The sequence below is a fragment of the Ornithorhynchus anatinus genome, chromosome 16 (genome assembly GCF_004115215.2).
Source record: "Ornithorhynchus anatinus isolate Pmale09 chromosome 16, mOrnAna1.pri.v4, whole genome shotgun sequence".
Classification (NCBI taxonomy): Eukaryota; Metazoa; Chordata; class Mammalia; order Monotremata; family Ornithorhynchidae; genus Ornithorhynchus; species Ornithorhynchus anatinus.
The window spans coordinates 45,663,240-45,689,011 of record NC_041743.1 but is presented as its reverse complement, the minus strand read 5'-3'; the positions used below and the strand labels follow the sequence as shown (position 1 = coordinate 45,689,011).

Here is a 25,772-nt window from a genome sequence, read left to right as displayed (position 1 = left end):
TGGAAAGAGGGGGCGGTGGCGGCCGGGGGCCGTAGGGGGGCGCCGTGGGCCGTCTGGGCTCCCCTTCCCCTCTGTCCCGGTGGTTCTCGCTCTCTATGGTGCGACGCCCGGAGGCGGGCGTGCGCATGCGCGGCGCCCCCAGGTGAGGCGCTTTGTCCGGGGGTCCGGGGGCGCGCGCCGGGTTGGCGTGAGGCGGCGGGTCGGGGGCGCGCTTCGGCTTGGCGGGCGGCGGCGGCGGCGGCGGCGTTGGCGGCGGGGCCTCCGGACCGGCGGCGGCCGCGGCCTCGAAGGATGCTGTCCGGGAAGAAGGCGGCGGCCGCGGCGGCGGCGGCGGCGGCGGCGGCGGCGGCGGCGGCCGAGGCGGGTCCCGGGGCGCCGGGCGGCGGCGGCGTCGAGAACGGGTCTGAGGGGGCGGCGGCGGCGGCGGCGGCGGGGCTGTCGGGCGCGGCGGACGGCGGGCCCGGGGCGGAGCGGACCCCCCGCAAGAAGGAGGCTTCGCGGGCCTCCCCGCCGGGCCCGCCCTCCGACCCCCCGGGCCCCGCCGCGCCCCCGCCGCCGCCGCCGCCGCCGCCGCCGCCGGGGCCCAACGCCCCCAACGCCCCCAACGCCCCCGCCCCCGCGCCCGTCGACACCGGCATCGCCGAGACCCCCGAGGGACGGAGGACCAGCCGCCGGAAGAGGGCCAAGGTCAGGAACCCCGTCAGTCAGTCACCCCGTCAGTCCGGCAGTCAGTCACCCCGCACCTCCTCCCCCGCCTCGGAATCCTCCGCTTTCGCCGGCGCTCGCTCATTAGGCTCATGAGGGCTTGTGTTAAGCGCAGACCACTGTCCTGAGCGCTGGGGAGGAGACGAGGCGAGCGGGTGGGCCCCCGTCCCCATTTGACGGATGAGATCACCGAGGCCCGGAGAAGTGAAGCCACAAGCCCAGACTCACCCGGCTGGCGAGCGGAGGAGCCGGGATTCATAATGTTGGTATTTGGTATTTGGTAAGCGCTTACTATGTGCCGAGCACTGTTCTAAGCGCTGGGGTAGACACGGGGGAATCAGGCTGGCCCACGTGGGGCGCACAGTCTTCGTCCCCATTTTACAGATGAGGTCACCGAGGCCCAGAGGAAGGGAAGTGACTTGCCCACAGTCACACAGCTGACAAGTGGCCGAGCCGGGATTAGAACCCGTGACCTCCGACTCTCCAGCCCGGCCTCTTGGCACCGAGTGACGCTGCCGAGCCCAGTTCGCCGCGCTGGGGGAGATTCAGGGTGATCGGGGGGTCCCACCTAGGGCCCAGTCTTCATCCCCATTTTACAGAGGAGGTCACTGAGGCCCGGAGAAGTGAAGCCACTGGCCCACAGTCACCCCGCTGACAATCGACGGAGCCGGGATTAGAACCCATGACCTCTGACTCCCCAGCCCGGGCTCTTTCCATTCATTCACTCAGTAGTATTTAATGAGCAATTACTATGTGCGGAGCACTGGGCTAAGCACTTGGAGTGTCCGATTCGGCAACACATAGAGACTATCCTTGCCCATTCATTCAGTCATTTTTATGGAGCACTTTCTATGTGCAGAGCACTGGGCGGAGCACTGGGCTAAGCACTTGGAGTGTCCAATTCGGCAACAATAATAATAATAATAATGACGGTATTTGTTAAGCGCTTACTATGTGCCGAGCACTGTTCTAAGCGCTGGGGTAGACACAGGGGAGTCAGGTTGTCCCACGTGGGGCTCACAGTCTTCATCCCCATTTTACAGATGAGGTCACTGAGGCACAGAGAAGTGAAGCGACTTGCCCACAGTCACACAGCTGGCAAGTGGCAGAGCCAGGATTTGAACTCATGACCTCTGAGTCGTTAACGCATAGAGACTATTCTTGCCCATTCATTCAATCATATTTATGGAGCACTTACTATGTGCAGCGCACTGGGCTAAGCACTTGGAGTGTCCAGTTCGGCATCACTTAGACTATCCTTGCCCATTCAATCAATCATATTTATGGAGCACTTACTATGTGCGGAGCCCTGGGCTAAGCACTTGGAGTGTCCGATTCGGCAACACATAGAGACTATCCTTGCCCATTCATTCATTCAGTCATATTTATGGAGCACTTACTATGTGCAGCGCACTGGGCTAAGCACTTGGAGTGTCCAATTCAGCAACAGATAGACACCATCCTTGCCCAACAACAGGCTCGTGGTCTCAACGGGGGCACAGACAGCTGAGCCATGCTACTTACTAGGTGCCAAGCGCTGCTCTAAGCGCTGGGAGGGATACAAGGTCATCAGGTTGCCCCCTGTGGGGCTTCACAGCCTTCATCCCCGTTTTCCAGATGAGGCCACTGAGGCCCGGAGAAGTGAAGTGACTGGCCCAAAGTCACCCAACTGACCTCTCCGCCGATTAGACTGTAAGCCCGTCATTGGGCAGGGATGGTCTCTACCTGTTGCCAAATTGTCCATTCCAAGCGCTTAGTACAGTGCTCTGCACATAGTAAGTGCTCAGTAAATACTATTGAATGAAGACTCCCCTGTTTAGACTGTGAGCCCGTCATTGGGCAGGGATTGTCTCCTACCTGTTGCCAAATTGTACCTTCCAAGTGCTTAGTACAGTGCTCTGCGCACATGAGAAGCAGCGTGGCTCAGTGGAAAGAGCCCGGGCTTGGGAGTCAGAGGTCACCGGTTCGAATCCCGGCTCTGCTACTTGTCAGCTGTGTGACTGTGGGCAAGTCACTTCACTTCTCTGTGCCTCAGTTTCCTTATCTGTGAAATGGAAATTAAATGTGAGCCTCACGTGGGACAACCTGATGACCCTGTATCTACCCCAGTGCTTAGAACAGTGCTCTGCACATAGTAAGTGCTTAACAAATACCAACATCACATAGTAAGCGCTCAATAAATGCTATTGAATGAATGAATGAAGTCTCCCCTGTTTAGACTGTGAGCCCGTCATGGGGCAGGGGTTGTCTCTACCTGTTGCCGAATTGCCCATTTCATGTGCTTTGTACAGTGTTCTGCACATAGTAAGCACTCAGTAAATACTATTGAATGAATGAATGAATGAAGTCGCTGAGCTCCCCCCTTCCCTCTGCTCCTCCTTCCCTCCCGCCCTCTGCTCTTCCCCTCCCCTCAGCACTGTGCTTATTTGTATAATTTATTACCCTATTTATTTTGTTCATGAGGTGTATATCTCCATGATTCTGTTTCCCTTGATGATGATGTCTTGTTTTGTTCTGTTTTGCTTGGCCGTCTGTCTCTCCCGTTTAGACTGTGAGCCCGTTATTGGGCAAGGATTGTCTCTATCTGTTGCCGAATTGTGCATTCCAAATGCTTAGTCCAGTGCTCTGCACATAGTAAGCACTCCAATACTAATGAATGAATAAATGAAGTGGCAGAGTCAGGATAAAATCCCTCGACCTCGGACGCCCCAGCCCGGGCTCTTTCCACCGAGTCACACTGCTTCTCTGTCACCCCTCCCCTCACCCCGTAGCTCCCCCATCTCCAACTTATTGACTTATGTCACCATCTGAATTTATATTCTGCCGTTGATTTCTAGTAGAGAAATCTAGTCGTGATTTCTTCTATTCTATTTCTCCTATTCATGAGATGCAGCCTGGCTTCGTGGAAAGAGCCCGGGCTTGGGTGTCAGAGGTCGTGGGTTCTCATCCCGTCTCTGCCACTTGTCAGCTGTGTGACTCTGGGCAAGTCACTTCACTTCTCTGGGCCTCAGTTACCTCATCTGAGTGGGGATTGAGTGGGGATTGAGGCCGTGAGCCCCACGGGGGACAACCTCATTACCTTGGATCTCCCCTAACACTTAGGACAGTGCTCGGCACACAGTAAGCGCTTAACAAATACCATTATTATTATTATTATTATTATTATTATTATTATTATTACCATCACCCCCTCCGGGCTGTAAGCTCATTGCGGGCAGGGGACGTGTCTGTTAGATGGTTGTGCCGTGCTCTCTCGAGCGCTCAGTAGAGTGCCCCGCACACAACGCTCGATAAATACAACTGATGACCGACTCGTCCCCCAGGTCCTCCTGCTCGTCTTATGCCGTGGAGTTGTGTCCGACCCACAGCGACGCCACGGGCACAGCTCTCCCAGAACACACCCCATCTCCATCTGCAGTCGTTCTGGTGGTGGATCCACAGAGTTTTCTTGGTTAAAATTACGGAAGTGGTTGACCATCACCTTCCGCGCGGTCAGCTTGAGCGTCCACCCTCGACTCGCTCCCGTGCCACTGCTGCCGGGCACGGGTGGGTTTTGACCGATAGCAGACGGCCTGCCACTCGCCAGCCGCTGCCCAAGCTGGGAATGGAATGGATAATGATGGTGGTATTTGTTAAGCGCTTACTATGTGCAAAGCACTGTTCTAAGCGCTGGGGGGATTCAAGGTGATCAGCTTGTCCCATGTGGGGCTCACAGTTTTCATCCCCATTTTACAGATGAGGTAACTGAGGCACAGAGAAGTTAAGTGACTTGCCTACAGTCACACAGCTGACGAGCGGCAGAGTCGGGATTCGAACCCATGACCTCTGGGTCCCAAGCCCGGGCTCTTTCCACTGAGCCATGCTGCTTCTCAGGATAGGCCTCAGCTTGATTCTCCCTCTATGGTCGAGACTGGTGGAGTACTGGAAACTCTCCAGGTGCCACCCTGAGAGGGGCCTCCGTATTTATTGAGCGCCTACTGGGTGCAGACCACCGTACTAAGCGGTTGGGAGAGGACAGTAGAACGATGTAATAGGCACATTCCCCGCCCACAACAAGCTTACAGTCTAGAGACAGATGTTAATTATAAATCTGTAAATGACAGAGAGGGACATAAGCGCTGTGGGGCCGGGAGGCGGGGATAAATAAAGGGAGGGAGTTGGAGAAGAGGAAAGGAGGACTTAGTCAGGGAAGGCCTCTTGGAGGAGGTGTGCCTTCAATAAGGCTTTGAGGTGGGGCGGAGTAAACGTCTGTTAGCGCCACTAGGGATTCACTAGCAGCCCTTTCAGCTCTCTGCCCTCGTGGCGGCTAGCCCCGTGTTATTCCCACGCCAGCCAGGGCGACTGGGCTGGGAAGAGTGGTGGGGAACAGGGGGCTCCCATTATCTCTGCAGGGAGCCTGTCCCCTCTCCACCCCGGCTAGGAAGGGCACAGCTTTGGCCATTAACATCTACAGACAGAGCAAGCAGCTTGGCAGTGGCTAAGAATCTAGCCTCCAGCCCAGGGCCAGCCCTTATGTACATATCTGTAATTTTATTAAGTTTATATTAAGGTGTGTCTATTTCTCTAGACTGTAAACTCGTTGTCGGGAGGGAATGTGTCTGTTATTACATTGGAATTTCCCAAGTGCTTAATACAATGCTTCGTGCACAGTAAGTGCTCAAATGATGGTGGTATTTAAGTGCTTATCATGTGTCAAGCACTGTTCTAAGGGCAGGAGTAGATACTAGAAGTAGCGTGGCTCAGTGGAAAGAGCCTGGGCTTCGGAGTCAGAGGTCTTGGGTTCGACTCCCGGCTCTGCCACTTGTCAGCTGTGTGACTGTGGGCGAGTCACTTAACTTCTCTGTGCCTCAGTTCCGACAGCTGTAAAATGGGGATTAACTGTGAGCCTCACGTGGGACAGCCTGGTTACCCTGTATCTCCCCCTGCTCTTAGAACAGTGCTCTGCACATAGTAAGCGCTTAACAAATACCAACATTATTATTATACAAGGTAATCAGGTTGGATGCAATCCCTGTTCCAAATAGGGCTCGCTGTCTTAGTCCCCATTTTCAAAATGAGGTAACTGAGAAGCAGAGAAATTACGTGAGTTGCCCAAGGTCACACAGCAGACGAGTGGCGGAGCCAGGTTTAGAACCCAGGTCCTTCTGACACCCAGCCTTGTGCTCTATTCACTAGGCCATGCTACTTCAGTATATACAGTTGACTGACTGGGCTCACCCCTTTCCACCCTACCCCCAGTTCCTCAGCTCATCCCTCCCTCTACCCCCCTAACCCCGCTCCAGCTTCTCAGTTCACCCCTTCCCACTCCTCCCTCACAAACCCCTCACTCCAATCAAGTCAGGACAGCCCATACCACCCCCTCCACTAAGCCAGTCCAGACAGCTGTCTGTGAGCTTTCCTCAGCCACCTCATCCCCACCTCGATTTTCTTCACTAGATGTCCCCTTCCAAGTGCTCTTCTCTGATGGGCCTGTCCCCAGGGTGTCGCTCCCTTCTGGAGTCTAGAACCCCCAGAAACCTCCCTCCACTCTCCTCCTCTCCTTCCCTGGCTTCTCCCCTCTTCCCCCGCCCTTTGTCCCCTGCTTTTCCTCCTCCACCTCCTCCCACCGCCAACTTCTGGGGAGGTTGAGCCCCTGCTGGCACCGGCTGCCACGGACAGGGCTTTGTGTGCCAACCGAGCTGCTCCACAGAGGCCACTGGTGAGCGGCCAGACCAGCGGTGGCGGCTGCGTCCCTGCAGTCACACATCTTGTGCCTGGGAGTAGTGATCTAGGCAGCCCCGTGACCTGAAAGGCAATGTTTTCAGCAGAAGCTTTGTAGGACGTGGAGTCAGGGAGCGGGTGCAGGGGCTGGGGTCTGTCTTATAGAATTGGGGTAGGAAGAGCAAAGCTCCCCGAGTACTGACTTGCTCTTCCTGGGGATCGTGGGACAGCAAATGGGCGATGGGCATACGGGGGTGTCTGTTCAGGGTGGATCTGGGGCGCCCAGAGGGAGAGATGGAGGCTGGTCGAGGCAGGCTCCTCTCCGGGGACACGTTGTTGTCCGTGGTGGGAGAGTGAGCTGGCCCGGAGAGTCACCTCGCGTCATTCTGGCTCTCAACGGCCCCTGCCTGCCCCCGGCGAGATTCGGAGCTGCTTTCTGACTGTGCTGCTTCTCTGGGGCCCGTCCCCACAGGTGGAATATCGGGAGATGGACGAGAGCCTGGCCAACCTCTCAGAAGACGAGTACTACTCAGAGGAGGAGAGAAACGCCAAAGCGGAGAAGGAGAAGAAGCTCCCCCCGCCCCCTCCGCAGGCTCCCCCCGAGGAGGAGAACGAGAGTGAATCGGAGGAACCGTCGGGTGAGTCTCGGTGCCAAGTCCCCTTCTCGCTCTGCCGGGAGGTGGCTTCTGGCGGGAGGAGGTGGGGCAGCGGTGGCCTCCACCTGACCGAGGGGCAGCGTCCGACCCCCGTGTGTGCGTTGGGACCCGGTGAGGGGCGCACGGGCGCCTGAGGAGGGATGAGACCTGCCTGAGGGCCGGGAGCGAAGACTGGGACAGGTGGGCAGTGCCAGGAGGAAGAACGAGGTAGGAGTGGGACCCCTCGGGGCCGGTTCTGAACTAGGAAGGGCCGGCTCTGCGGAGGGCAGCCGAGGGGAGACTGGTCAGGCAGGGCTGTCCTGGAGCTGGTCCCCCACTCCTCCCCTGATCTTGGGGGTCAGCTCAGGGTAAACTGGCAGATTGCTGGGGAGGGAGGTCTGCCTAGGGTTGGAGAGCGGTATGCCCCAGCTCCCTTGAACTCTGCTTCTCTTCATCATGTGTGGGGCCGAAGGTCTGTCAAGGAGGGGAGGGAGTCCTCCTCTGTTCTCCCTCCTCCCCCGACTCCCCCAACCCGGTACTGAGCTCTGATGGGTCACTTGGGGCAGAATGTGAATGGGAGTATCCCTGCCTCGATGGATCATCTGGAGCATTTGGCCAAAGCCCTCCAGAGTGGGTGTGTGGGGAGTCACTTTTTCTTTTCTACTCCATCTGTTAAGCGTTTACTATGTGTCAAGCACTGTTCCAAGCGTTGGAGTAGATGCAGTTAATCAGGTTGGACACGGTCCTTGTCCTGCATGGGACTCAGTATGATTAGGAGGGAGCCCAGGTTTTACTTAGTCCTGTCCCCTCAGAGAGATTGCAGGACCCGCATCCCCGGAGGCTGATCCCCTGGTTCTCGGGGATCCCGGAACCAGGCCCCCTCTTGCAGAGTTCAGAGAGGGAAGGGGATTCAGGGGAGAGGGGGGCAGGTAAAGGGCCTAAGCCTGTGGTTGGGTACGACCTGGGGCAGATGAAGAAATGGCTCCCCTGGCTGGGCCTGCCTGCTATTTGAGGTTCGGTAGGCCTTTCCCGGCCTGCTAGGCGGCCTGCTAGGCGGAAACTGTTTTCCTGAGGTTTCTGCCCCCAGATTGGCCCTGGCTGAGACCTCACGGCCCCGACCCTGCAGCCCATATCTGGCCAGAGCAGCTGCAGTGAGGAAGGCCCTCGTCGGGGGGCGGGGACCGTGGCTTGGGTCACGTTTCTTTGTTTCCTCCTAGAGACAGGGCAGTTAGGGGCCCGGCACACTGACGGAAAGGCTCCTGATTAGTGTTGGACCTGACCTGCAGCGGTAGGGAAAGCCAAGTCTGGAGTTTTATCCAGAAGTCGCGAACCTGGCTCGACTGCATGGTTGTGGAGTAGGAGTCCAGACTGTTTGTTGGGGGATCTCCCGGCAGGTCCAACTGCCTCCCTCCCTTGGCTTAATTGGAAAATTACCCTTTTCCAGTCTGAGGTCCCCGAGGCCCCCCTGGCCTGCCTGAGACCCCCCAGGGCCCTGCAATCTTAATCATAATCATAATAATGATGGCATTTGTTAAGCGTTTACTATGTGTCAAGCAATTTTCTAAGCAGTGGGGGTAAATACAAGCGAATCAGGTTGGACTCAGTCTTAATCCCCATTTTACAGATGAGGGGACTGAGTCACAGAGAAGTGAAGTAAGTTGCCCAAGGTCACACAGCTAAATGGCAGAGTTGGGATTAGAACCCAGGACCTTCTGACTCCCAGGCCCACACTCTATCCACTAGGCCATGCTGCTTCTCCATTGCATGCACCCTGAATCAGCTGCTGAGCGAGCCTGCTGGGGAATCCAAGGAGGCACCCCGGGACTTGTGGCCTGCATGCTGCAGTGGGGGAGACGGGCCGCTTGGCCTGGAAGCTCCTCCCGTGTCTGTCTGCTCTCTCTCCCGAGGATCAGGGGAGGCGCGGGGGAATGACCAGAGCCGCTGGGGGAAGCCCTCTTCTGGAGGACAGCAGTCAACCGGTGTCAGCGTCGGGGACGGGAGGGCGTGCACATCGGATTTTGTCCTCCAGATTGGTCGGGCGCCTCGGTGCGTAGGGCCTTGAGCTGGGGACGGGAGGACCTGCCTGCTGGACCCTTGCCAGAGGTCACTTTCCCCACGCCGACCGCTCGTGCCTCAGGGGGAACCTCTCTACAGGAGCTGCAGGGCTCTGAGCTAGCAGCTGATGGGGGACACCGGGACCCGTCCACCCACCTGCTTTCTTGATCCACGAGTTAGTGCTCAAGATGGGGGTGGCAGAGGGGCCGCTGCAGGAACTGCTCTCCCAGGGAGAGGGCCGGGTTGGGCCCTGTCAGCAAAAGCTGCGAGGGGCCCCCGTGGCGGTCGGCGTGAGTGGGCCTTGGGCTGGGTCGAATGTTGGGGGAAAGATACGGTGCCATCTGTGCCCACGGTTTTCTGCCCGGCGCGCCCCTCCCCCAATCTGTCTGTGGCTGTGTTCTTTTGAAGGTGAATTTCCACTTTGGGATGCCTTCGGTGATGTGTTCCCCATGGAGCAACTTTGGCCTGGCACTCAGGTGGCACCGATCCCATAGTTTCTTTGGAGAGCCCCGTATTGGCCACATTCCCAGAGCCCGGGCCGTCACCTGGTCCGGACCAGCCGGCTCCGACCTGCCAGTGGTCAGGCTGTTGGGTGGAGGGAGAAGGGCATCCCTGGGCCGATCCCAGGGACCATGTTTCCTCTCCAACTCCACCCTCTCCTCCCGAGTCGGCCCCAGAGTTCTTGCCATCCTACAGCTCTCCCCGGGTTCTGGACAGAAAGGCTGTGGCATTTCCCATTAACTTCTGCTGAACTTTTAACTTCTACAAGAAGTTAGGTCTGCGGGGGTATTTACTCATATGCTTTTTGGGGGCTTTGGTTTCTGAAAAAAAAGTTGTCGCCTTGCTTCGAGAGACTGTAGATTTTCGGTTTTACACAGGGGCTATCTGTTTGTTTCTTTCCAAGACGCCTCTCTCCCGTTCTAGGGGAAGCTGGCTGGGGGCTGGGGGCGAATTGGGTGCAAGGCCTCTCGCCTTGCCCCCTGGGTGGTGCGATCCGTGTTGCCCAACTTGGGATTCGGTCGATGAACCCCTTGAGGCAGGGGCTGTTTTCTCCTGGGTGCTGGGCCACAGTAAGCACCGGGCATAGCGGTCCCTACTCAGTAGACACCCCACAGTCAGTAGGTGTGGTAACACAAGCTGCACCAGACCAATTTTCCCCCTGAAAGGGTCGGTTGGTCGCCTTCCTGCCTCCCGTCCCTCAGGGGTGCTGAGTTCCAGGGTGGAGGCTCCCTCCCATGCTGAGCATCCCAGGCCATCGAGGCAGAGGTGGGCGGGTCCCCAGGGCAGCCAAAGCTGTCATTTCTCCTCAGGTTCGGCCAGGCTTCTTAGGGAGCGACCCTTCAGCCCTTCTCAGTGTTCCCACGCTGGAGGCAGAGTGGAGTGCCCAGGGGCCGGGGCGGTGGGGGTCTCATGCTCCTGGGTTACTTCCCAAGCGCTCAGATCCCAGTGCGGGAAGCGTGCTCGGCACAAGCAGTCCCTGTGGCTAATCTCGAGTTGGTATGTGGGCGAGTGTGGGGGCAGCGCTAGGGGAAGGGAGCTGAGGGGACTCTGTGGAGGTGGGTTGGGGAGGGTCTGTGTGAGGGGCCTGGGGGTGATGCTGGGAGAAGCTGTTTGGGGTGGTACTGGTGCAGGGGTGTCTGTGGGTGAGGCCTGGGGGGGGCAGCGGTCTGTGTGAGGGGCTATGTGTGGCGGGAGGTGGGAGGCAGTGTGGTCCGTGGGCTCTGCAGGTAAAGGCTACTGGTCTCTGGGCTTTGGCCCCATTTTTCACAGACCCAGAGCGAGTCTCCAACCCGTCTTTCCATACCGGCGTTCGTTTCTGGGCCAGGCATTGGTGTCCCCAGTCCGGGGGGCCAGGCTGCGGGGTAACTGGGCCAGAGGGCGGGACTCATCTTGCTGTCTTATCAGTCTTCGGGCAGCATCCAGCACTGCCAGGGCCCTCGCCACCTGCGCAAGGAGGTGGAGGAGGCTGTGGCGGCTGGCACATGGGGGACACCAGCTGTTAGCCTGGGGTTCCCTTGGCCCCACAAGAAAAAGCTTGAAAGAGTCTGAGGAGTCTGAGTCCAAGCTGCCCCCGAACTAAAGCTTGGGGCCCTGCCGCCCACCCCTATGGGCACCTCTGTGTCCGCCCCCATTTACCAAGTCTCTAGTATCCTCCAGCGGGCAGGCTCCTGGAGGAGGCGAGGGTCGTTAAAGGGATGCAGAAACTCCAGGACCCTCTGTTGGAAACAGCAACGGCTGGCCTGGCACTGGTCTCTGCGTGCTCTCTCTGACTGGCAAGGTGGGCTTCACCCAGCCACCAAGCCTGGTCATCTGAGCATCTAGAGAGACCCCAGGGTGGTTCTCTGGTCAGTCAGAGGATCGTTCTTTGGGAAAACTTGCAAGTGTGGGGGCTGTGGGATCTGGGGGTTGCCCTCGGCACCCTGAGCCCCACTTGGCCAACTCCCCAGATTGTCTCTGCCCATGGAGTTTTGCCCTTCTACCTCCCATAGAGCCACTCGGGTAGCCCACCGTAGGGCAAAACCCCCTTCAGGCGGCGTGTTCTCGACCCCAGTCGCCCCCAGTAGCCTGGGGTGACCAGTCACAGCCGCCACGATGCCCCTGTCAGGGACTGCCGTGCCCATCTTCCTCTCTCCTTCCCACGACCCCGACCGTCTCCAGTGTGGTGTGTACTACAAGGCTTGGAGCCGCTGCCTCTGCAGAGGGGGCTGGCAGCTGGTCAGCGATGCCTAGCAGACTGGTCTGGTACTTCACCTCCCAGCCTGTCTCTATCCCCCTCCACCTGATCCCACCTCTGAAATCCCACGATTGGTTTAAGAGGAAGGTGCCCGAGAGGACCCATTCTCAGAGTTTTCAGGGCTGGGGAGCTGGAAAGGGTCGACGGACTGGAGCTCGTGGCCGGAAGGACACACATCCTCCCCAGGGCATCCACTTGGCGGGGGCGGTGGGGTCTGTGTTGGTCCGCCTCAGTCAGTTGCGGTGTAGCATTTCTGGGCGGGCTTTGCGGTAGCCATTGAGGTGAGCTGTTCACCGTCAGGGTTTCCTGCTTTGCCAGGCGGCCCCCGTCGGCCGGTCCCCAACTGGGGACTCAACTAGTGTGAGAGACGTGGTTATGAGACACCACTAGTGTGAGAACGGCAGGAGCCTAGCGGGTCCCTGGTGATGGGCAGCAACAGTAGCTTCGGTCTCGGTCGTTCTGCTTTCTGTTGGGGTCTCAGTGGCATATCGTCCCTGTCCATTCCTGCCCCTGTTCACCACGTGGCACTCTGGGGGAGATTTGGGTTCCAGCATCCATCCTCCCTTCCTTCTGCCGTCTGTCTCTCCCCAAACCTCCCCAGAGAGGGATGAATGTGTGCAGTCCCAGAGGACCGAGCTCCGAAGGGCTTCCCGTCCTGGTCATACCCAGTGCACACCTTGCTTTCCTTTTGCTCTTGGCAGGATAGTAGGCCTCGGGGAGAACATGACGGGCTGGTGTCAGGGAGCCCGGCTTCTAATCCCAGCCCCACCGTTGGCCCGTTGTATAACCCTGGGCAAGTTATTGAGCCTCCCTGGGCCTCAATTTCCTCCCTCCCTCCGAAAAATGGAGATGAGACAGATTGTGAAAGTGGTGTCTCATAACCACGTCTCCACCCCAGCGCTGAGCACATAGTGAATGGAACTATGCTGAGTGAATGAGTGAATGGAACTGAGTGAATGGAACAGTCAGCGCTGAGTGAATGGAACAGTCAATATTATTATTATGCCTTTCCCCTATCCCCCGGGCTCTGTGGGCTGTGGGACGGGGGGAATGTGGCACTAGGCTGAATCAGGGTGGGCCACTTAGGGCTCTGCCTTCAGGGAAAAGGAGCCCATGGGCAGCTGCCCCCACAGCCAGTTGTGGTCGTGGAGGGTTTTGTTCCTGAGAACAAGGCCTTCAGGTGACACTGCAGCACTGTGGCAGCTCCTGGCCGAAATAACCCCGGTCCTGAGTGCCTCCGCAGGTGAACACCAGCCCCTCCCGCCCCCATGTTTCCCCCCACTCCCCAACCCCACCATTACAGCTCGAACTCTGTCTGGGCCCATGGCAAGCATGGCTAGAGTGACCCCCAAGTTAAAGTGGAGAGCAGCAAACCAAAGTTGCTGGGGGCCTGAGGATGGTTTGACCAACAAACCGCAACCGGGGTGGGTTGGAGAAGATGGAGTGGCCGTGAGCTGTTAGGGTGGCTCTCGTGCCTGGACCCTGAGCTGTGCAGAGATGTTTCCCCACCTGGCTGGGAGCCAAGATCTGGGCAGGCCAAGTCTCATTTCTCCTGCTCTGCTGGGTGAGGAGGGGCCCCAGGCTGCACCCTCCCCATGCCTGGCTCGTGTCTGGGGCCCGCAGCACCGGGCCCAGGCACCTGCACTGGGGCCCCTGGATTTTCTCTTTTTTTAATAATAATAATAATATTAGTAATAATTATGGTATCTGTTAAACACTATGTGCCAAGCGCTGTACTAAGCTCTGGGTGGCCACCACTCCTGGTGGAGGTGAGAAGCTCGGCGACCCAGCGAGAAGCAGCGTGGCGGGGATAAGGGGGTCGGAGAGCGCCATCGCTGGGGGCCACCGGCCTGCAGCTGCTGCTGTCGCAGGCTCCGTGCCCACCTCCCCCACCTGTTGCTCTCCACGTGGGAAGCATCACCACGGGTGAAGCGCAGTCTTCCCGCTTCCCAGCCAGTGGAAGTCCAGATCCACGAAACGCTCTGAGCCGTGTGTGTTTAGCGACCCTGGAGGCCGCCGCCACTGCTGTCATCACAGCCGCGGCCTCCGCTTTGAGACCGCCTGCCCCTCCGGTCTGGACCCCTAGCGCAGCCGCACCATGACTCTCAGTTGTGTCCCGCACACCGAGCCCTCCCCTCACCCCCGTCGTGCTCGCCTCGTGACCGTCTTCCGGACACTCCCTTCTCCTCCCCAGATGTGGTCCCCGCCCCAGAGGGCCTTCCTCTCCCACAGCAGAGGGGATGGGGGGCCGAGGGTGGGATGTGAGCTGAGTTAGGTTGGATCTGGGGCCCAGAGAAAAGGAGTACAAGGGTGTAGCTGGCACCTGTGGCCTGCCCGGCCCTGCCGGTTGTAGAGTGGTTTGGGGCAGGTGGCCGGGTGGGCAGACCGGTGACCTGGTGACTAGGGCAGATGCCCGGGCAGCAGCCAGAGCCCCGCCGGGTGAGGCTGTGGCCGTGGCAGTCTGGCAGCCCCATGGCCCTGCTCCGGCAGGCTCAGGCTCGCTTGCCGCCGGCCGGTGGGAGGGAGCTCACCTGGCAGCCTTCACAGGAGCATGGACACTCAGTCTCCCTTTTGGCCTGTTCCCTCTCCGCCATCTCCCTCTGCTCACCCAACAGGAAGGAGCAGCCCCTCCCGGGCCCCAGCCTTCCCTGATGAAGCTGCGCCGGTGCCCGGGCCGGAGGGGCGATGGGGGTCCTTTCCCTCAGGGTCCTGCAGTGCCTGCGAGGACTGTGGTTTCCCAGAGCTGTGGGGGGCGGGAGGGGCCGGTTCGGGGGGCGGGCCAATTCCCCAACTCCACGCTCTTCCCCAGGAGGTTCGGAGGTAGTGCTTGGAAGCGCGTGCACTTGTTCAGCGCATGAGAGCTCCTGGAGCCGGCGGGAGCGCTCCAGCCTCCTCCTGTGCCTGCAAGAGCAAGGTGATCCTCTTCTTAGAGCACTATGGAAAGAGTCGGAGCCATAGAGTGAGGCTCCAGTGGGGTCTCCCCTTCCCCAAAATCTGCATAAAGGGCCCAGGATCGGGCTGGACTCCCCATCTCCTCGCCACTCCCTTACCACCTCGGCCTAGGGATTTCCCAGAAGCGCGAGGAGACTCCGGGACCCCCTCGCCGGGGCCCGGCCCTGGGCTGTGGAAGCCCCCCTCGCTGACGGGGTGAGCCTGGAGACACTCGGCCTCCTGTCCTCCACCGACCCCCTCGGACCGCCCCCGTGCCCACCCCCTGACGGACAGGCAGACAACACGCATCGAGCCTCGCTGTCCTCGGTCGAGTAGACTTGAGTGTCTGCGTCTCAGCAGGCCCCGGCAGCCCCGGCTGTGGTTTGGGCGTTGGCCCATTTCGGTTCTTGGCAGGGGGCCAGAGGAAACGGCCGTGGGGGTGGGGGGGTGTTAGGCTTGTCCAGATGTGGGTTTTTGCCACTCCCTCTGGCTGTCAAGGGTTCTGGCATTCCTAGTGCCTGGAAATCCACTCAGATGCGTGAAACAGCACGGGGGGCCCACGCCTCTACTTCTCCGGGGCCCCTCGGGCCTGGCCGAGCCCACCGCAGAGGAGGGAGAGACTCGATCAAGATTAGCGCAGCCCTCTTGGGCAGAGGGGCCTGCTGGAATCCCTCTTCGGAGAGTGTCTGGGCTGGGCCGGGCCGGGAGGCTGCCACTCCCGCCGTTAGACCCCACCCACCCCGGCTTCTGGATCTGGCCACGAGGAGACCCAGATGGGTGCCTGCCAGCCTGCCTTCCTCTCTGCCTGCCCAACTTTCCCCTGGGCCAGGAACTGGGCAGGGCCGGGCTTTGGCGGCCAGCACTACCATGGTCCCCGTGCCCGCCTCCTCTTCTGCAGGATTCGGGGTGGAAAGCTGCCGTTCTGTGGATCCGAGTTGGGAGGACAGAGGGACTCAACGGCCCGAGACTCCCGAAGACGGCTCTCTTGGACAGCGGGCCGGCTGGTTGGTGGGGCGCTCCTGAATCACTAGTCAGGAGGCCTCGGGGTCCAGAAAGGGGGCCTGTTTCTGGAGTGAGGTCCCTGAGCGCTCTCCTCTTTCCTTCCACAGGGCAAGCAGGAGGACTTCACGACGACAGTTCTGGAGGGTATGGAGACGGCCAAGCGTCAGGTGAGGGTGGCATTGATGCTTGCCTCTTCTTAGCCAGAGCCGCCAGGCCAGGGATCGGTGCTTGCAAGGGCTTCTGGCTCAGGGTAGCCGGGCCAGGGGCAGGAACGGAGCAAGGACAGAGCGGGAACAGGAGCCGCACAGGATGGGTGGGAGCGGAGCGGGGCAGGGGAAGGAACGGAGCGGGTGGGGGCAGGAGCAGGGCGAGAAAAGGTGCCGGTGTGGGGCCGGAGCAGGACAGGGACAGGGCAGGAGGAGGACAACTTGCTGAGGCCAGAGCACTTGAGCCCTCCGTGTGCTCCCACAGTCTGATATCACTGCTGGGTCTTGGGAAGACCCTGGGTCCAGGAATCTCAGATCGTTCTCTGACAGGCTTGAGAGCTGGTCGGTGCCCAAGCCGACCGGCGCCTGGTGCTCTGGCACCCGGGAGGAGCTGGTGGCCGCCGGTGTCCTCAGGTGGGAGGTGAATTGCCCTGGGCATCTGCTCATTGGGAGAGCCCAACAGCTATCCCTCTTTTTCCTCCTCCTCCTCCTTCCTTTTTCTCCTGTCAGTCCTCCCTCACTTCCTCTTCCTCCTCCCCCACCTTCCCCTGCTCCTCCCCCGGGGTGGGTTGAGGTCTGCCCCCAGGTTTAGGAAAAGAGCGCAGGGATCAGCGAAACCCCAGCTAGCTTAAGTCAGGCTCTGCCTCTCCCTGACCCAAGCAGGCGCTGAGGCGGACCCTTGATAAAGGCCCCGGGTTAGTCGGGTGATGGATCGCCCCACGGGATCCGATAGGGCATCTCCGGGTGCCGAACGGGTCCCCCCGCCGTCAGCTGTGCGTGTTTCTGGGTGGCAGGTTCCTGCTCTGCATTAGCACGACTCCCAGGGGTGCCCAGGGTTGCCCAGCTCCATGGTCATGGGTGAGCAGTTGGTTAAACGTGGCAGGCTTCGGGGACGTCAGGGAGGTGCTGGCTCCGAGCTGCTGGTGACTGGACTCTGGAAGCCTGTCTCACGGGCTGACGGTGCCTCCACGACCCTGGCCGCGCTTGGCCGGAGGGAGCCAAGGACCTCGGCCCCACCACCCTCCAGGAGGACTGCTTGTCTGCTTGTCTCCCTCCTGCCTGCCTGGCTCCTTGGGCACCGCCTCGACAGGACAGCAGTCCCTTCCCATGGCTCAGTGTCGTCTCTCCCTTCTGAGCTTAGATCAGAGTCCAGCCCGGACGCAGGAGAGGCAGAAGATGTTCTGTGGGAGACTGGGCAGATCAGCGCCCACGAGTTCCCCATGCTGGAATGGGGCTGCTCCTCTCAGAGATAGGGAGGGGGGCTCCTTTAGCTTCCCCATTGCAAATCAATCAATCAGTGGTATTGATGAAGTACGCCTGGCAGCCCCTCAGTCCCGGGGCTGGCCTGGTGGATACCTTCCACATACCCTGTCTCTGTGCGGCCTGAACCCCAGCCCTCCTCAAGGGGCTTCCCACTCCTGTAGGGCGATGGCAGGGCCCCCATAGTGACGGAGCACCCTGCTGGGACAGAGCATGGTTGGGAGGTTTAGGGGGCATTGGGGCACCCAGGGAGGTCCCTGCCCCAGAGGGACTCGCGCTGATGAAGCCAGCCCTCGGGCAGGGCAGGCGGGCAGGCAGCCCTCCATCCGCTCGTGTCGGTGACACACAGCAGGCGACCACACTCAGCGGGCGGGAGAGCGCAGGCACCTTTGGGGCTGCTGGATCGAGCGGGACCCTCTGGAGCGTGGGTGTCTTGGAGCTCGTATTCCCTCACAGCCAGGCTCCCTGACGACGGGAAGTTCTCCATCCTCGGGTCGGGCGTCTTGGCGGGTGGCAGTTCACCGTCCGCAGGTTGGGTCCAGCCCAGGGAGGCTAGAGGGGCTGGGGACTGCTGGGTTGCAACTGGGCACCGATGTGGTGCCAGAGGCTTTCCCAGAGGCCACAGAGCACGCGGCGGCAGAGGGGGGGTCCCGCCCAAAAGGGCACAGGACCCACGTTAACCCCACGTTAACTCATCCCCACCGGCCCTGGGCTAGGCGTTCCCGGGAGAGGGTCTTGTGTCGTGCTTCTCCAAGCGGGACGGGAGAGGGCAGGCGGGTCTGGCGTCCCAAGGACAGAGGCTGGGGTGTGCCCGGGCCCCTCTGAACCCGAGAGCGACCCGCCAGCCGGAGGGGCGGCTCCGTTCAGAGGGAACCCCGACCTGGCCCGGAGATCCCTTGCAGAGGGGGGCTCTCCTGCCCAAAGCCTTCACTTCCAGGCTGTTGTCTCGGCGCGTTTCCTCTCTCTCCCCGAGAATCAGGGGCCAAGGCCCACTTCGTCCTTGTTTCTGCCCCTGTGGCGCCTTTCCTTGCTGTGCCTCACTGCATTGTGTCTTCTTACTGCACCTTCTTTCTGCGCTACATCTCACCACACTGTACCCTGCAGGGCTGCTCCTCACTGCGCCGTGCCGTCTCTCTGTGCTGTGCCTTAACTTACTGTACCCTGCCAGGTGGTGCCTTCTTACTGCGCTGTGTCTTATCACACCGTACCTCGCCGGTCTTCGCCTCACTGCGCCGTGCCTCCTTACTGCGCTGCGTATTACCGCACCGTATCCTGCCTTACTGTGCCTTCCGACTCTGCCGCGCCTCACCACACTGTACTCGCTGGGCCGCGCCTCACTGCGCCGCGTCTTCACGCTGCGCTGCACCTTACCTCACCGTACCTCGTGGCGCCGGGCCCCCTCGCTGCACTGCGCTGCGTCTTTCCGCGCCACACTCTGCCTCGCCGCGCTGCGTGTTGCCACGCTGTTCCATGCCGTGTTGCACCTTGAAACCACGCTGTGGCATCTTGCCAAGCCTTGCCCCGCCGCACCTTCTTACTGGGCCGTGACTTACCGCACTGCTGCATCGTGCTGTGCCTTGCTGCGCCGCATCTTCTTACCAGGGGGTGACTTACTACAGTGCTGCCTCATGCCTTGCTGTGTCGCGCCTCAATACCCCCACTGCATCTTTGTGTCTGGTTTGCTCCATTGCACTCTCCGGCTCTTCTTGCTTGTTGGTAACCCTCACCCTCCCTCCCCATCGGTGATTCCCAACCCCTCAGCTCAGTGCCATGCCTCTGTGTCTCTTGGACTGCCAGCCTCGATCTTCCTTGGGTTCTACTCTCCTTCCCGTTTGCTCGTGGCTCCTCGTTTGGTAGTTTGGGAAGGTCCAGCTGAGTCCCTCCTTTGTTTGGCCGGGGGGGGGGGGAGGGGGAGAGAGAGAGAGAGAAAGTGAGTGGGTGTGGGTGGATGGCAGGGTGAGGAGGGGTGTCTCGAGGCCAGGTTCCCCGTGTCTGACGCCCTATGGAACTTTTTAGTGTTCCTTCCGTTTTCCGCTCTTTGGATCATGCTTAGCGGTGTTGTTCTCACCCTTGAACTCTTGGTCGGGCCCAGTGGAGTGAGTGTCTTCGTCCCGCTGGCTCGGGAGGGCCCTTTGGAGAGGGACTTCAGTGTCGGCTTCACAGCTGGAGAGGGGAAATCGGGCCTTCCTGCTGGCTTCTGCCCCTTAGCGCCCTGCTTGGCAGCCCCTGCGGCACCTGGCCCGGGAAGGAGCGCCTCGGCTGGAACCCCAGCAGGGTGTGCCCGGCCCCCGTCTCTTCCTGCCGGCCAGGAGGCCAAGCTGGCGCCATTCCACGTCGGCTCTCACCCTGTCTTCCCTCTGGCTGGGGCTCTGACCCGCTGGCCTACCTTCGAGCCCTTTCCTCTGGGAAGCCCGTACCGGGAGCGGACGGCCGATTCCCGAGAGCCAAGTCGGCTCAACCTATCGGATTCTCGGGCGGGCCATCACCCAGCTTTCGTGAGGCCAGCAGGCCCCTCCTCGGGTGACTCTCACAGCAGCACTGCTCCCGGCTGGTCGGTCTCGGGGCATCTACCGGGAGTCAGCGGCGCCATTCTAGAACCTTCTGTTCTTTCTTTGTCTGTCCGTCTGTTATCCGTCCGTGGCCCAGGTGTGGAGGGAGCAGCCTTCCAGAGCAGGCTCCCCCATGACCGGATGACATCTCAAGAGGCCGCATGCTTCCCGGACATCATCAGCGGCCCCCAGCAGACCCAGAAGGTTTTCCTGTTCATCCGGAACCGCACGGTATGGCCGCTGGGGAGGGACCCTGAGGCGAGAGACCGGGGTGGGGCCACCTTGCTGAGGAGACTGGGCAGCCATGAGGAAGAAGAAGTTGGGCCTGGGGGCCGTGTGGGCTCCCATAGGGCCTCTGGAATGGCCCCACGGCACAACTTACAGAATTCCCAGGCGATACCCGCTGATCGGTCCCCAGACTGGATCTCTGCCTTTCCCAGCAGCTCCTTGCACCCTGAATTAGAGTCCAGTGGGGTGGGGAGGAGGGAACGGCCCTCCTTCTTCCTCAGTCTCCCCCTCCATGGGAAACCCCCTCGGTTTCTGGCCAGATCTGAAAATTTCCTCTCAGGGCCCACCTGGTCCAGATGGTGGCTTCTGGCCCATTAGCCCCTAAAGCCTGCCCGTGAAACCCACCCCCTTCCTCCCCCTCACACCTACCTCGGCCACCCTGATGGAACCCCCGCCTCCAGGGGGTTGCTGCTAGCGGGCTTGATCACCTGCCCCGGCTGATCCCCTGGCTCTCCCAGGGAGCTCTAACTGAGGGAGCTGCCCTCACCTCTGCCTCCCCGAGAAAATCTCTTGCCTCGTACGGTTGGGCTGTTGGACAGTCACTCAGCTGCTGTCTCCACAGCTCTCCGATCCCACCCTGGGGGCCCGCAACCTGCTGAGTTCTGGGGGCTGTCTGCGAGGCTGCCTGGCCCTGGGGTGGCAGGTGGGGATTCTGTCGGGAGCACTGCACTTACAGGGTCTGCTCAGTCTTTCCTTGACAGGTCAGAGTTTGGTGTCACCCTGAGAGTGGGCACCCCAGGCCGGGACCTTGTTGAGGGCTCTCATTGGGTTTCAGGGTGATTCTGGGGATCAGACACCCTGTGACTCCAAGGGAATTCCTGGGCTGGGGCAGCCCCCGGCCCCACCCCACCCCACGTCTTCCATGGACAGACCTGGCTTCTGCTCTCAGTCCGGTGTGCCCCTAGCCCAATCCCCAGTCCCACCACCATCTCTGCCTGCTTGAGCTCCCTGCTGGGCCAGCCCAGGGTTGTGGTGGGGTTAGGGGTGGGCAGCCGTGCCAGAGGAGCGATGCCAGGGGAGCAGGGCTACTGAGGAAGGTGCACTAAAGGGGTGCTGAGAATTTGGTCAATGGGCAAGGCCTGGATCTCCTAAGGGATGGTTGCTCCGAGGGTCCTGCACACCCCCTGTGTCAGTGTCCTGGAAGTCGCCAACTTCTGGGGGCAGCTTGGGTACTCCCCAGAGACCCTGCCGTCGGCTGGCACCGCCCTCTTTGGGCCGTAGGGGCCGGGACTTTAGAGTTGGTTGGGGAACGGCCTTGACCCCATCTCTCCACCCACAGCTGCAGCTCTGGCTGGACAACCCCAAGATCCAGCTGACATTCGAGGCCACTCTGCAGCAGTTGGAGGCACCGTACAACAGTAAGTAGCAGCTGCTTCTGCTTCCCCCCTAACTGGGCCCTGCACCCAGCCCCAGGGGCTTCTCAGCCCGCAGGTTGCGGGCAGGAAAAGGCGGTCAGGTTCCCGGTGGTCTCGGCTCCTGTTCTCTCTAAGATGCAGAAATTTGCCCGTGAATAGGGACAACCCTGCTCCCCTCCATGCAGGTTCTCCCGGCCCTCCACACCCTCGACGAGGGTCGGGCAGCCACCACGGGCCCATTGCCTGTTCTTGCGAGTCTGACACTGAAACGCTCCTGACCCTAATGAGGCACTTGCCCTGGCCCAGTATTCACCCCGACCCAAATGCTCCGAGGTGTTGACCGGGGGCTGTTCTCCTCTGTGGCTGGGCTGCGTGTCCAGTGCGGGCGCTCCTGAGCTGTCGCGGAGGTGACTGGCCCAGGTGCCTGGCGTAGCCACCTCGGAGCCAAGCCGCCGGGGATGACTAGTCAACTGGGGATATCGATGACATGCTTTCTGTGTGCAGAGCACTGGGCTGAACACTTGGGAGAGGGCAGGAGAGCTGGTTGACACGATCCCTGCCCGCAGAGAGCTCACAATCTAGCAGGGGAGACGGATACTCAAATGACAGGCAGGTCGAAGCAGTAGAGTCAGATCTGTTTATAAGTGCAACGGGAGAGGCATAAATACCCAAAGGCTGAGCTGAAGTGGAAGTCCTGAAGCGGCAGCAGGTGGGGAGATGGGAGATGGATCTGGAAAGCTTCTGGGAGGAGGTGGAATTTTAGGGAGACCGGGAGAGAAGTGGTCTGATCGATGGGAAAGGGGAGGGAACTCCAGGGAGAAGGGAAGACCCGAGCGAGAAGAATGAGGCCCAGGTAGTAGGTCGGCTTGAGAGGAGCAAAGCGTGCAAGCTGGGATGCAGTGGGAGAGGAGTGAGGAGAAGTAGAGAGGGAGAGAGAGCTGGTGGCCTCTGCCTTAAAGGCAAGAAGTTTGGCTTCTTGCGGAGAGAAACGGGCAACCTGTGGAGGAGTTGGGGCTATTTTAAAACAACAATCAGGCCAGCAGAGTTAAGTGTGGACTGGAGAGGTGGGAGAGACCAGAGGTCTGCGAGGAGTACAGTGCAGGAGTCCGGTCGAGATATGATGACCTCAGACCAGCGTGGCGTTAATTTAGGTGCAGATGAAAGGGGGGATTAAGGAGATGTGGCGGAGGATGAACCAACAGGATTTGTTGTCAGACTGAATGTGAGGAGCAAACTCCGGTGGGGTCAGGGCCTCTGCTGCCCCTCGGCCCTGGGATGTGGTGGGGGTGGATTTGTCAGGGTGGGAGAGGCATTTGGGGAAGTAGGCAGCGAGCAAGGGCTAGAACACCTGTGTTCTTTTTGTCTTGGCAGGTGACACGATGCTGGTCCACCGCGTCCACAGCTACCTGGAACGCCATGGGCTCATCAACTTTGGCATCTACAAGAGGGTGAAGCCCCTTCCGAGTAAGGAACCCGGGGGGACCGCGTTGCAACCCGAGATCGGGAGTGTTTCCCGGACTTTCCCGACCGTGGCCGGGCCCTCCTGGCCCCAACGGCCGGTGACCACACCAGGGACGGCCCGGTGGCGGGTCCAGTAACCGAAGCCAGAGGGTTTCCCCTTCCCATTACCTAAATGGCTGGTGTCCTATAGCTCTCTGTCTCCCCGACTGACTCTCCCATAACCAGCTGCGTGGCCTAGTGGTAAGAGGCCAGGCCCAGGAGTCAGAGGACCTGGGTTCTCATCCCAGCTCTGCCACTTGCCCGGTGTGACCTTGGGCCATTCCTTTAAGGTCTCTGGGCTTCAATTTTCTTATCTGCAATTATATGCAAAGGCCTATTCTCCCTTCCCCTTTGACTGTGAACCCCGTGTAGGGCGGGGACTGTGTCTGACCGGATTGTCATAGATCACCCCCAACGCCCGGTGCAGTGCTTGGCGCCTAGTCAGCGCTTAGCTGGTACCACCTTGTTTGCTGGGATGGTGGTGGTGGTGGTTGCTGTTGTGGGGCCCTGGAGCAGAGGGAGGGTTGAAGGGAGAGGGTGGCCAAGGCACCACCTTTGGGTGATTCCCAGTGTCTTATCCTCTCCTCCCATGGATACGGTCATCCCGGGCTTCCTGCCTCCCCAGCCCCTTGGGGCAACAGGTGCTGGTCTGGGACTAGGATTAAGTGGGTGGGTGCATTTTCTGAGTAGGAGGTATCTCTGATGACCTCAGCCTCTGCCGACGGGATGATGTGGGGCCGGGTGACTCTGACCCCGTCCCTTGGTGCCCTTTGTCTAGCAAAGAAAACGGGGAAGGTGATCATCATCGGTTCTGGGGTCTCAGGACTGGCAGCGGCACGCCAGCTGCAGAGCTTTGGCATGGACGTCACTCTGCTGGAAGCCAGGGTGAGAGCCCGGCGGGTGGACGTTGAGTGCGGAGGTCTGACGTTACCTAGCCGGGGGGCGGGCATTGTAGCGGTGCCTCGGAGACCTTGGAGTAGGTGGGGGGCAAAGGGGGTGGAACTCTACTCCATCTAGAGCCCGGGCTAGGTCCAGACCAACAGTCAGTGGCCTGGACCCAGGACAAACTGCTAATGGGGTGCAGTGGGCCTGTCAGGTGGGGATGCTAGTACTCAGTGGGGAGGGACGACCGAGGGGGAGGGCCGGTGATCCAGGAAGAGGGAGGGAGCCGGGGGCAGGAGGAGGGTTGGTTATCTGGGGAGGGGGTGGGGGCTGGTACTCCAGCACTGTCGGGCAGGGGCACGGGCACTCCCGGGAGGGGAGGTGGGGGTCCTAGTACTCGGGGGGAAAGAATAGTCCAGGTGGTGCTCGGCTCACGGTCGGCGGCCAGGCCGCCTCCGTGGGGCTGCCCTGGGCGGGAAGCGAGGAGAGACTGACGTTTCCTCTCTAAACTCCGAAAACCAGGATCGCGTAGGTGGGAGAGTTGCCACCTTTCGCAAAGGAAACTACGTCGCCGACCTGGGAGCCATGGTGGTCACTGGCCTCGGTGAGTCCTCGGGGTGGCATGGGACGTGGCGGGTGGGGCGGTTTCGGGGAGAAGCGTGTGCGGATTTGGGGATCGCTGGGATGGTGGAAACGCCGAGAACAGTTCTGGGGGTTGTGCCTTCAGTAAGGTTTTGCTTATCAAAGGCAAATCTCCTCTGAGAAACCCTTCCCTAAATCTACGTTTCCTCTGCTCCCATCCCCTTCTGCGTTGCCCTTGCACTTGGATTTGCTCCCTTCATTCACCTCCCCTCAACCCTATAGCACTTCTATAATAATTTCCATAATTTCTTTATTTCTCTTTATTCACCTTCCTTCAGCGCCCCAACCCTTATGTACATATCTGCATTTTAGTTATGTTAGTGTCTGCCCCCCGCCCCCAGATTGTAATCTCGTTGTGGGCGGGGAATGTTTCTACCAATTCTACCAATTCAATAGAGAAGCAGCGTGGCTCAGTGGAAAGGGCACGGGCTTTGGAGTCAGAGATCATGGGTTCGAATCCTGGCTCCGCCACTTGTCAGCTGTGTGGCTGTGGGCAAGTCACTTAACTTCTCTGTGCCTCAGTTACCTCATCTGTAAAATGGGGATGAAGACTGTGAGCCCCACGTGGGACAACCTGATTCCCCTGTGTCTACCCCAGCGCTTAGAACAGTGCTCTGCACATAGTAAGCGCTTAACAAATACCAACATTATTAATTCTATTATATTGTACTCTCCCAAGATCTTAGCACAGTGCCCTGCACACAGTAAGCGCTCGTAAATACAGTTGATTGATTTCATCGATGTGGGGGGGCGGGGAGCTGCCAGCAGGGGAGGGCCGGTGATGAGGGGCCGACAGAGACACTGCCGGTGGTTCTCAGACCAGTCTGCCCCTCTGCTGCACCACCATGACGGCTGGCCAGCAGAGGGGATACAGTGTAGTCTAGTGAGTAGAGCACAGGCCTGGGAGTCAGAAGGACCTGGGTTCTAATCCAGGGTCTGCTGCTTGTCTGTTTTGTGACCTTGGGCAAATCACTTCACTTCTCTGAGCCCCAGTTACCTGGTCTGTGAAATGGGGATTGAGACTGAGCCCCACGTGGGACAGGGACTGTGTCCAACCCCATTTGCTTGTATCCACCCCAGCGCTTAGTAGAGTGTCTGGCACATAGTAAGCAGGTAACAAATACCGTTAAAAAAAAAGGGGGGGTACTGAGGCCGGGGTTGGGGGGGCTCACCTCTCAGGGGACCCACCTGTCTGGGCCAACCTGGGTTATCTCACACCTCCCGTCAGCAGGCCCGGGCAGTCGGTGAGCTTGACCTCTTCCTTTCCCGGGCAGACGGGCCCTCGGCTCGTGGCCCGCGGCTCACGGCTTCCATTCCTCCTCTTCCAG

The 25,772-nt window shown here is 60.0% G+C and overlaps 1 protein-coding gene across 3 annotated transcripts in view; it reads left to right on the top strand.

The window, feature by feature from the left end:
• Positions 1-276: 276 nt before the first annotated feature.
• The window catches only part of KDM1A (lysine demethylase 1A), a 36,785-nt gene continuing 11,289 nt past the window's right edge, over positions 277-25,772 (top strand). For all 3 annotated transcript variants that reach the window (XM_029081043.1, XM_029081042.1, XM_029081041.1), the window contains exons 1-8: positions 277-687; positions 6,878-7,043; positions 15,870-15,929; positions 19,875-20,008; positions 21,345-21,423; positions 22,792-22,884; positions 23,699-23,805; positions 24,325-24,406. In XM_029081043.1, coding sequence (XP_028936876.1) covers positions 292-687; positions 6,878-7,043; positions 15,870-15,929; positions 19,875-20,008; positions 21,345-21,423; positions 22,792-22,884; positions 23,699-23,805; positions 24,325-24,406 — 1,117 coding nt within the window. In that variant the 5' untranslated portion in view covers positions 277-291. The remainder of the gene's footprint in view (positions 688-6,877; positions 7,044-15,869; positions 15,930-19,874; positions 20,009-21,344; positions 21,424-22,791; positions 22,885-23,698; positions 23,806-24,324; positions 24,407-25,772) is intronic.